At 39.6% G+C, this 12,035-nt stretch overlaps 1 protein-coding gene across 4 annotated transcripts in view; it reads right to left on the bottom strand.

The window, feature by feature from the left end:
• Window positions 1-92: 92 nt before the first annotated feature.
• The window catches only part of IARS2 (isoleucyl-tRNA synthetase 2, mitochondrial), a 55,377-nt gene continuing 43,434 nt past the window's right edge, over window positions 93-12,035 (bottom strand). For all 4 annotated transcript variants that reach the window (XM_050948452.1, XM_050948453.1, XM_050948455.1 and 1 more), the window contains 8 exons: window positions 8,920-9,022; window positions 7,060-7,185; window positions 6,221-6,352; window positions 4,544-4,650; window positions 3,361-3,506; window positions 2,924-3,114; window positions 1,126-1,270; window positions 93-517 (listed from right to left, as the gene is read on the bottom strand). In XM_050948452.1, the coding sequence (XP_050804409.1) occupies window positions 375-517; window positions 1,126-1,270; window positions 2,924-3,114; window positions 3,361-3,506; window positions 4,544-4,650; window positions 6,221-6,352; window positions 7,060-7,185; window positions 8,920-9,022 (1,093 nt within the window). In that variant the 3' untranslated portion in view covers window positions 93-374. The remainder of the gene's footprint in view (window positions 518-1,125; window positions 1,271-2,923; window positions 3,115-3,360; window positions 3,507-4,543; window positions 4,651-6,220; window positions 6,353-7,059; window positions 7,186-8,919; window positions 9,023-12,035) is intronic.

The raw sequence follows: 12,035 nt of genomic DNA, 5'->3' as shown, positions 1-12,035 counted from the left end.
AAGAGCCATCAAGGTAAGTTACAGCTGGTTTCAGAGAAAGGACTCTTACTTTAGACCACATTAAAGTTTGACACACACTTGTAGTACTAGTCTGCATTCGAAGAACAGCTTTTATTAGGCGAAAAGTTGATATAAACATAAGCATTTTTAAAGGCTTTTCCACTACTGTAGTTCTGCTCAGATTAAGGCATAAAATGCATTGCCCATGAACTGCTACAGCTTTCTCCAGCATATACTGAGTTTTCTTCAACTCTTGCAGTTACTTTGTAGCTCAGGGGTTCCATTGGGTTAATGAAACATTGAGTTTACCGTCTTATATTTATATATTTTATAGTCCAAGTGGAAATATCTACATAATAATTGTCCAACTCACTTCATTTTCCAGCCATGACTTCGGTGCAGCGTGGACATAGTGAGAGTGGAGAATCAGCAGTGTACTTCCTACAACGAAGGCATTTTGCTTTAGCAGCTGGTAGGACTATAACTTTATAAGATGACTCTTCACGAATATCACCACCTGTCAAAGACAATTTTACTGTATAGCGTACAGTCAGCATTGAAACCCCAGCTAACACTGCAGCCTCCTGCTAACTGCATTTATGGGGGTTAACATTTCTTTATTCCTTTCTATAAACTAAAGCTAAATTCTAAGAACCACCTTTGACCAAAGTCCTAAATGCAGGTAAGAGACCAAGGCCACGTCCAGACTAGGTATTAAAATCGATTTTAGATACGCAACTTCAGCTACGGGAATAACGTAGCTGAAGTCGAATTTCTAAAATCGAGGTACTCACCCGTCTGGACGGTGCGGCATCGATGTCCGCGGCTTTCCGTGTCGATTCCGGAACTCCGTTTGGGTTGATGGAGTTCTGGAATCGATGTAAGCGCGCTCGGGGATCGATACATCGCGTCCAGACTAGACGCGATATATCGATCCCCAAGCAATCGATTTTAACCCGCCGATGCCACGGGTTAGTCTGGATGTGCGCCAAGAAAAACTAGTGCACAGAAAGGGACTGATCCTGCTCAGCATCAGCTCTTGGTAATAGATAAGTTTCTAATTGAGATAGTTGTTTGCTAGGTAGAAGCAAGCACTGATTAGTTCTGTTCGTCCCCTTTTCTTACCTTCTAAGTTAATCAAAAAGGTCCCTTTAATGATCTTTTCATCTGTGGCCATTTCTATAGGTAGTTCGGACAGTAGAGTTGTCTGTGAAGCCATCATGATTTCATTTAGCTGTGATACACTGGAAGACTCCTCAGACTGCAGTGTCTGGAAAGAACAGTTCGCTTTCTGAACTTTAATAGCTTAAACATTTGCAACAAATACACCCTACAATGCAGCATGGGGTTTGCACACATTCTTATGGGTGTCTGCAAGCTGCCCGATTCAAGTCCAGTCCTCCTGCTGGCAAAGGCTAGAGGTATGCACTTGGCTGCAGGACATTTCAACAAATGTTGCCAGCAAGAGCTTTTGTCTGAGCCATGTCTCCAGCTGCAGGAGTACATCCTACTTCCAACAGTATGACATTTATACTCTGACCTCCGCGCTCATGATGATTGATTTTAATGCTCAGTTTTGATACCAGAGTGACAAGGCTGGAAATCTCTCTTGCCAGTATCATTTCAAACTTCAGCATACACCTTCCTTAAATGCCTTAGGCCCTAGCACAAGTCAATCCCTTGCATTTTAAAGATTTAGAGTTTAAGACATGGCAGTAGTTTCTCTTGGACACATTCATTAGCAACTGGACTGAAACAACTACCAACTTCTTTCCTATAGGCTTGGCATTGACTTCAGTCATTTAGACCTGGTTTGAACAGAGGACCAAGAAACTGAAATGTCCAAAATCCCTTGCCTATTCCTCCTGTGTCAGTTCCACATCCAGTACTGAACTGCAGCCCACTAGGGAAGCCTGCACCAAACACTTAATCACTTAAGATAGCAGGAAGTCTGGACTCCGTGTCCATTTTCAGAACAGAAAATAGCCCTTTCACGTCTGATAAGTGTGCTGACCCCGGCTCAGAAATCACATGGATTAGCTAAGTGGAACATAGTCCGTGTTGTTAGCAGTCATCTGAAAAATGCTGCAAAGGACTAGATCCATAGATTTAGGCACCTAAACCCAAAACTTAGATCAAAATCCCCAGTTGGCTGCCACCTAAACTCGTCAGTAGCATTTACAAAGCTGCTTATGTCCTGATGCCACTGAGCCGCTTGACACCTGAGTTCCAGAAAGATCCTCACCCTAGCTGTCCCCCCACCGATTAGTCACCCTGTGCCAGGCGAGTGCCCTCACCACCATGCTAGAGGGGAGCATGGGGTAGGTCTCAATCACTTCTGTAGAAGCTGATCCACTTTGTGTGAAATACCTGAATATTCAATAAGGGAGGCAACATGGTGTTCTAGGCCAGCTATTGGAGCACGCACTTGAGAGATGGGAGACCTGGGTTCATATCACTCCTCCAAGGCAGAGGGAAGATTTGGACCCAGGTATCCCATCCCATCCTAGGTGAATGCACTAACGAGGGAGGGAACACAGGCACTGGTCTCCACTTCTTGCAAGAAAGAGTTGACCTGACACAGGTGCGTAACTCCAGGAAAAGGCTTCCAACTGAATCCCAAGTGGTGATTGGCATCTAACTCCCTTTGAGGGTGGGGCTCAGGTCACCCCCTCTCCTTAGTATTTCCTACTGTCCTATTGCTGTCTTCTGCGCCACCTAACTCTCCCTGTGCACTGTACAGAGCATTGGGCTCCTGACCTGGGGCTGTGGATTCCACTAGACCTCAGGGCACCTCCTTGTTAAGCACTGAAACCGTGACTCCAGGTCGCCTACAGAGATCTAGCCCAAAGTGCTCAAGCAGATCAGGAGTTATTTTTTCTAGATGTTACCCAGTGGGTGGGTGGGTGTTTTTTGTTTTTACCTCCATTAACTCAAAGAGCAACCCAGGATCGATTACAATGACGACTTCATGCTCCAAAGCATTTTTGCCAGCAATGGAGCCAAGGAAAGAGTCTCTCATCGCACATGCAGCCTCCACCACTTCCTCTAGGCCAGGTTTCTTCCACACGGAGCTTGTGTTAATCCAGCCAGAACGGAAAACACTCTCCGACTCTTGAAACAAAAACAAACCTGTTCAATGCATTGGAGTTTGTGCTGTCTACTGCTCCCTTTCCATAAAGTTGTTTAGCTCATATAAAAATAAGTATTTAAAGAAATCAGCTGCCAAATAAAGGACGGCAAGGACCTTTTAATTGCAAAGTTAAAAAATGCAAATTTTTGTCCACAGTTAACTGTTCTAGTACAAGTTCTCTGAAATGTTAATGTCTGTTTTTTGTGACGGAGTTGTACATGCCTTACCTTTCTTGTATGGGAGGAACTGGAAAACCTCCTCTGCCAGATGAGGAAGGATTGGTGCAAATGATCGCACCACTACATCCAAAGCCTCGACTAAGGCTGTTTGACATGAACGACGTTTAGGATCTTTTTCTTCTTCACAATAAAGCCTGAGATTCACAAGAGGGGAGAGTTTGTGAAGTTGCTTTCAGTAAGGAGAGAAAGTGAGTTAGTTCAGCCAGATACAAGATGCGTGCTAAAAATCGGTCTTATTTAGGTGTTTCAATATAGACCTAAGGGCTTAACTTTAAGCCATAATTTGTTTTTCAAAGTCTGTACGTAGATTACACTGTGTTCTGCCTTTACAACAGTTATGGGTTTCAAGTTATTGTTTAAAGAGGTTTCATTTGACTGCTTTGCATTTTTAACTGGCTTCAGTAAGCCAAAAGTTATTAGTGTAGGAGGGATGATACCCCTCAGAAAGCTTCAGTGTTTTGGGTCCCCAGTAGAGAGGCCTATACCCAGCCTCTGGACTGGCATAATAGATCTCGAAGAAAGAAAAACCCATCCCTTAAAAATTTTCCTTGGAGAAATTTGAGACTAAGGATCAGGAAATGTGAAACTCTGTTCCGGAAAACTTGGGACAGATGTAGCAAAAGTATCTATTGGAAAATCTGTGACCTTCCAGTTCTTGCATTATAAATACCAATGTGCATGCCAAAAGTTTTTTTTTTTTTTTTTTTTTTTTAAAACAAAGCCTGCTAAATCAGATTCTGAACCCGTAAGCCCAATTAAAAAGAGAGTGTTGGCAAAGAACAAGATGTGTGTCCCCTCTAGAAAACTAAGCAATTCAATTAAGAGCCAGTAACACAAAAAGCCTATTGGGGCTAAATCTATAATATCTGGTATCCTTCCAGTTACATTTGGAAGGAAACAGGAATTGCTGAAATACAGATCTTAAGAAGATAGGTTCAATGCTACTGGATACTATAAATCACCCTTTAGCGTCTAACTAAAATTCATTAAAAATAAATTCTATTTTGCTACAAGTATTTGTTTTCAGGGTAGCATGGGATGGAGATAATATAAATTAATGATTTGAAGTATATCTCCTTTATGAGAGTTCCACAGCCAATCTCAAACAAGGTTTCTTAAACATCATAAAAAGCAAAAAGTTGTCTTAGTGGAGGCAGGAATTAATACCTACCTGTCTTTGATTATGCTGAAGTAAAAGTTGGACAAGTCTCTAGTGTGGAATGCTTGCAACAAACGAATAACTTTGCCATAATCATATTCCTTGTATGCTTCTGTAACCTGGGGAACAGAGAGATGACAGCAGCACATCCAATTACTATCACACTGGATAGAAATGGTCATGATGAGCCAGGGAACATTTTCTTTTGAAGAAAGTACAGGAAGGGGGAAAGTGCTTAGTAGGAGAAAGGTAAGGAGCCTGGGAGAACATCTTTCTGGGCTCTTCTGAGGGAAAAAAACCTGATCATTCATCATTCATATGAATTGGACAATGAGTTTGTAACAATAGGAACAGAGAAATCATTCGAAGACACAGACTCAAACATCCCTCTCCTAAGGGATAGCAAAGAGAAAAAAGATCTGAAGAAATCCTGTTTCCAGGAGAGTATATCTGGTAAAAAAGATTAGGGGAAGAGAAATCCCAAAAGCATGCTAGGTATAGCAACTACTGTTCTACCAGGTATTTCCAGTACTCCCCTCTCTGCTTAGCAGGTTTTAGGAGACAGCCTTCTGATTTCTTTCATAACTCGAGTTTGCAGAATGAATTTCTGGCTCAATTATCCTAGATGTGTTTGGTAAGCTGGGTCCTGAGCTTCCTGAAATTCAATTTGGTTCACCTAACCAGCTCTGCGAAGGTATGTTCATCCTCTCACCACTTGTATATTGCCGAAGCATCTTTGCTAATTAAAATAAAAAAAATCTTAACCAATTTGTCTCAAGATTTTGAAAGAAAATTTTTAATTTGATTCATATTTATAAAGTGAACGTTTCATAACCTGCAAATTTCCTAAGTGACTGAAAGCCAAGTGATTCTGCTATAGCTACTCCAGTCTTGAATGTAATATAGCATTTGGAGCATTGAGAGGAACATGTTAACCACACAGGTCACATACACCGAAAGTGCTCTGAATTGCATTCAAATATATTGACCAAAAAAAATAAAAATCCCATTAGATATGGCTATATACCCTCCTCTAACTGGAGCAATTTGAGGTCTCTGAAGGCAGGTTCAAATAAAGCAAAATTTAACATGCGCACTTAGGACTCATATTGAAGTTTTTTAAACCTTTCAAAAGCCAGAAGTTGCCCAGAGTAGTTGCAGGCCATATTAATGATCACCTCAAGCATCCCATTCTGCCCTCAGACACTAGCCTTTACTCCCATTGACTTGAGTGGAAGTTGCATGCATGTGTCAGAGAGCAAATATAGCCTTTGGTTTTTTAAATAGGCTATATTCAAATGGCTGCATGAAGATTAAAGCTCTTCTACATTCATACAACTAAAACATTTGTATGAGTTACCTCTGTCTACTATACAATACAGATGCATGCCAAAAGTGCAGTCTACTGTGAGGTTTTTTTCTTGCCAAAAATGGGCATTTATAATGGAAAGAATTCAGTTTTATATACAGTATGCTACACAGCTATTTCCTTATCCCTAATTTAAGGCAGATCTTCATTTTGCTCCATTATTGGAAAAGCTCACTATTTAAATTTTTTTTTTTTCAAAATAATGCACACACACTTACAAGCATTTTCCGCAGAGACATTATATTCCCAATTTAAATTAATCACTAACAACCCACCTTGTATAACAAAGTACACAGTAGATGACCATAATTCACCCTCACCTTTTTAGCATAATCCTGTAGTAAGTGTAGCATGTACTGGTCTATTACATACATCTCTGAACTGGGGATGGAGTCAGTTTCTGGATTGAAGTCAGCCATGTTTCCCAACATAAAGCGTAGTGTATTCCGAAGCTAACAATAAATCATTCCAAAGTGTTAAATGAAACAGTTTCATCAGAATGAAGAGTAAACAAGACACACAAGAGATTTCCATCTTGTCCATTTAAATTTAAATAAAATAAAAAGCTCAACCATTTTTCTAATTGATGATTCCAGATCATTACAAAATACAGTACCTGTACCAAAAGGATCATAGCAGAAGAGCTGTGAACAAACGGCTTATATACAAACAACAGTAGCTAAAGGCAGGCAAGCTAAAGAACATATTTTTATTTTCCCTAAAATATATTACTTCTTGACCAGAACATCACAAAAGGGAGAAATAATAATTATGTGCTTGGGAAAAAAACGCTTCATTTTCTGCTAAAAGTAAAGCTCACATACACCCCCCCCATTGCAACAAATTTCAAAGTCAGCGGTCATCTTTAGTCTCACGATGGATTCTACTCTGTAAATATACACCTCTACCTCAATATAACGTGACCCGATATAACATGAATTCGGATACAACGCGGTAAAGCAGTGCTCCGGGGGGAGGGGGATGCGCGGGGCTGCGCACTCTGGTGGATCAAAGCAAGTTTGATATAACGCGGTTTCACCTATAATGCGGTAAGATTTTTTGGCTCCCAAGGCCAGCGTTATATCAAGGTAAAGGTGTAAAATCAAAGGTGAAGAGGGTGTGTTCTCTTAAAATCAAATGCATCATATTCAGGTCTAACCTTGTTTATATCATCTTTTGCAGCACTAAGTACAGCTGGTCCAATCAGCACGTCAGTAAAAACATTTGATTCTGCCACCCACCAGCGAAGGACATCAGCGCCATACGGAGGCTCCTTGCTGTGGTCCTGTTCATTGACAAAAACGCAAAGCTCTTTTCAGTGCTGCTTATTTGCAATTTAAGACAATGCAAACACATTTTAAAACCAATGCAGTAAGACTCCAGGGTCAGTAATATCATGTTTGTATTTGTGCCCAAAAGATCTGTCTACAAATAATTCTAACTAAAATGTACACTCTGGAATTTAGATACTCACCCTTTGTTTTTACTAGATCGCTTGTTACAGCAGTACTGTAATACAAGCTCACAGCTATTACAGCCTCCCTCTACCTCTCCTTACAATATCTATTGGAGGCACAGAGCAGCTTCAGCTCCAGTGTGGCACCAGTAGCAGCTAATCCAGGCCCCCTCCTCCTGGAATCATACTTAGTGGGGTGAACCACCTCATCTGACCCGCAAAATCCTAGCCCCATGCATTTGGAGTGGGTAATGAAAAAGACACATCATTTTATCTTCCCTTCCAATACCATTGGACAATCAGGGTGAACAGAGAACCAGTATACAAGTGTAGAACAGTTTTTCTAAAAATTAATTGAACAGAAATGGGGCTCAAACTCTCCACCTGCTTATGTACTGAATCCCCTGCCACTCTGTCAACTGATGGCACCACCGCAAACATTGCTAGCCCTGCCCCTCCAGCAGGTCTCCCATGGAGGGGAAAGCCGTCCCAGACTTAAAGCCAGCGTCGCAGCTGTACTGTGATTTTAATGATTTCCTTTCTTCAGTATAAGGAAGTGCCTATCAATCACCACACAATCTAATAAATACCTGAAGAGCGGCTTTACTATATTACATTATTTAGAAAGCCACATTAATTCACTTGCTTCCCAAGCAATTTGATATCTAGTTAGGAAACGATTACTTTGTGGCTCTATCCTGAGCACTCATCAAACAACTCCTCCCCACTGCCACCTGCTGTATGAGTTACTCCAATATATTTGATGTCTAGAAAAACAGCATGGTTCTAATAAAACAAAAGATACAGTATAAAAATTAATTTCTTTAAATGATTTTTAGCTTCAGACTCTATACCACATTCTCTTTGAAGTTGGAAGGTCATTCTTCCGCCCCCTTGATTTTTTGACACAAAGAGAAAAGTTTTTATCAAATCATGTCAGTAAAGCCTACTAAGGATCTGTCATTCTATGCCAAAGATTCACATAATTATGAAGAGACCCCCAAAGAGGATCACCAGTAAAAGCAAGGACTAACAAAACTCAGTGTTTCAGAGGATTTACTTTCAGTATAACCTCTCTGAATGAAATGAAAAGTTTCCAGATCATCAAGAAGCTGTCACTGGCCTCACACTACATGCCTATCAGTATGCAAATGAAGCCATGACTGTTGTACTGCAAAGATCTCTCTCGGCAGCACACATCCAGTTCAGTTTCTTTAAAAAACAAACAAAAAAAACCCCTTATAATTCAGTTCTAAGCTCTTGAGAGATGTTATTCTACCTTCAACAGAATTGCTACAGCCCCTCTCCATTCCCTATCACCAGAGAATAGTCATATTCAATAGAATTAATCTTAAATTTATTGCAGCTTGAACACTTCAAAGCTGAGAAACAATTCAAGGTTTTAATTTCAGCTCAATGGAGTTCAGTATATTCAACTTTATTATACAGCAGCTTTCCAATATTCTGCCATAAAGCAGGGAAATGTTACACAACATCACTGCAGTTCTTGGTCACAAAAAATGTAACTAGAAATGCCATGACACAATGCGTGTCGTGACTTACTTGGCCTCCATTGATTACTACGTCAGGATCGACCACGTTGCCAATAGATTTAGACATCTTCTCTCCTTTTTCACCAAGAGTAAATCCATGAACCACTAAAGTCCTAAGGAAAACAAAACCAAACCCAAACATGTCAATATTACTTAAAAATAAATTAAGCCTGGATTTCTATCTTTTTAGTGTGGCAGTCTTGTCTTTCCAGAAGTAAACTCTAGCCAAGAAATCTTTAGTCCAAAATGAAATCTGTTGAGTACTGAAATTTATGTCTACAGAAGAGCAGAAACACTAGATCTCTAACAGTCTTCCTAACTGTACAAAACCACTGGTTTTAATAGACTAAATTAGTGGTAGGCAACCTGTGGCCCATCAGGGTAATCTGCTGGCGGGCCATCAGATAGTTTGTTTACATTTGCACAGCTGCCCGCAGCTCCCAGTGGCCATGGTTCACCGTTCCTAGCCAATGGGAGCTGTGGGAAGTGGCGGCCAGCGCGTCTCTGCAGCCCGCACCACTTCCCGCAGTTCCCATTGGCCGGGAATGGTGAACCGTGACCACTGGGAGCTGCGGCAGCTGTGCAAATGTAAACAAACTGGTAGACCACCAGCAGATTACCCTAATGGGCCGCATGCGGCCAATGGGCCACAGGTTGCCCACCACTGGACTAAATCTAACAGACTACGGGTGACTAAAGTCAATGGCAGTTTTTCCACATTATATCTATACATATTTTATATCTATATACCCACAAATAAATAAAAAGGAACACATGCACACACACCAGTATATGTTTTGTACCATTCATTTTTCCATTTGACCAAAATAGACATTTACATTCAGTGCATACACATTTGCCCATTTAAGTTGTTTATAAAAATCCAAGTAGTATTATGTATACTTCCTTACTGAAAAAGTAACAAATTCAATAAACTAAATATTTCCCAATGCAATCAATTCAATATCTCAAATTAGTGCCTCTATTCACTGTTCTCTTTGCAATCAGATGAGCTAAAATCATGGTTTTAAAGGAAAGCTTAGGTTATTTGACCATTTTTATTAGGGTTGTCAATTAGTCACACTTAACTGAAGTGATTAACTCAAAATAAAATTTACTCAATTAAAAAAATTGTGATTAGTCAGAGTTTTAATCGCACTGTTAAACAACAACAGAATACGGATTTAAATTTATCAAATATTTTTGGATTTTTTTCTACATTGTCAAACATACTGATTTCAATTACAACACAGAATAGAAAGTGTACAGTGCTCACTTTATGTTTTTTTTTTATTACAAACATTTGAACTGTAAAAAGAAACAAAGTAGTATTTTTCAATTCACCTCATACAAGTACTGTAGTGCCATCTCTTTATTGTGAAAGTACAATTTACAAAATGTAGAATTTTTTTGTTACATAACTGCACTCAGAAATAAAACAATGTAAATCTTTAGAGCCTACAAGTCCATTCAGTCCTACTTTTTGTTCAGCCAATCGCTAAGACAAACAAGTTTGTTTACATTTATAGGAGATAATGCTGCCTGCTTCTTATTTACAATATCATCTGAAAGTGAGAACAGGTGTTTGCATAGCACTTTTGTAGCCAGTGTTGCAAGGTATTTACGTGCCAGATATTCTAAACATTTGTGTGCCCCTTCATGTTTCAGCCATTCCAGAGTACATGCTTCCATGCAGATGATGTGCTCATTTAAAAAATAATTCATTAATGAAATTTGTGACTGAACTCCTTGGGGGAGAATTGTATGTCTCCTGCTCTGTGATTTTACCTGCATTCTACCATACATTTCGTGTTATGGCAGTCTCGGATAATGACTCAGCATGTTATTAGATTTAAGAACATTTTCACAGCAGATTTGACAGAACACACAGGAGATTCAAATGTGGGATTTCTAAAGATAGCTACAGCGTTCGACCCAAGGTTTAAGAATCTGAAGTGCCGTCCAAAACCTGAGAGGGACGAGGTGTGGAGCATGCTTTCAGAAGTCTTAAAAGAGTAACACTCTGATGTGGAAACTATAGAACCCGAACCACCATAAAAGAAAATCAACCTTCTGCTGGTGGCATCTGACTCAGATGATGAAAATGAACAAGTGTTGGTCCCTGCTGCTTTGGACTGTCATCGAGCGTGGACATATGTCCTCTGAAATGGTGGTCGAAGCATGAAGGGGCACACAAATGTTTAGACTATCTAGCATGTAAATATCTTGCAACACCAGCTACAACAGTGCCATGCGAACACCTGTTCTCACTTTCAGATGATATTGTAAATAAGAAGCAGGCAGCATTATCTCCTACAAATGTAAACAAACTTGTTTGTCTTAGCGATTGGCTGAACAAAAAGTAGGACTGAATGGACTTGTAGGCTCTAAAGATTTAGATTGTTTTATTTCTGAGTGCAGTTATGTAACAAAAAAATTCTACATTTTGTAAATTGCACTTTCACAATAAAGAGATTGCACTACAGTATTTATATGAGGTGAATTGAGAAATACTATTTCTTTTTTTTTTTTACAGTCCAAATATTTGTAATAAAAAATTAACAAAGTGAGCATTGTACACTTTGTATTCTGCATTGTAAACGAAATCAATATATTTGAAAATGTAGAAAACATATAAAAAATTTTATAATGAACGTTATTCTATTATTGTTTAACTGTGTGATTAAAACTGCAATTAATCGTGATTAATTTTTGTAATCGTTTGACAGCCCTAATTTTTATCCTTAGGTAACAGCTTTGCCACTCATGTTAAGTTCAAGGTTCAAAAACACAGGGACACACTACTTAGTCACCATCCCCTGCTGTTCAATTTACAGTCAGTGTGAGCTTCCATAATATGTCCCATATTAAGGCAAGCCACTGATCTTGGCAGCGTAAGGGCATGGCAAGAATGGGTGATGCCAAGGATAACTGGTGACACCTGAACACACAATGAGGTATAACCTGAGTGAATGAGATAGATGAACACAGTAAGCTGTTGGAATAATGAAGGAAAGCATCCATTTAAACTCAGAGTGAGGAAAACAAGTTCAACAGAAGATAGATGTACTGTGATATAAACCTTTGAGGAAACCTTTAGAATAAAGTGTATGGATGTCACCTGAA

The sequence above is a fragment of the Gopherus flavomarginatus genome, chromosome 4 (genome assembly GCF_025201925.1).
Source record: "Gopherus flavomarginatus isolate rGopFla2 chromosome 4, rGopFla2.mat.asm, whole genome shotgun sequence".
NCBI lineage: Eukaryota > Metazoa > Chordata > Testudines > Testudinidae > Gopherus > Gopherus flavomarginatus.
This window is presented reverse-complemented; position numbering and strand designations above follow the sequence as displayed.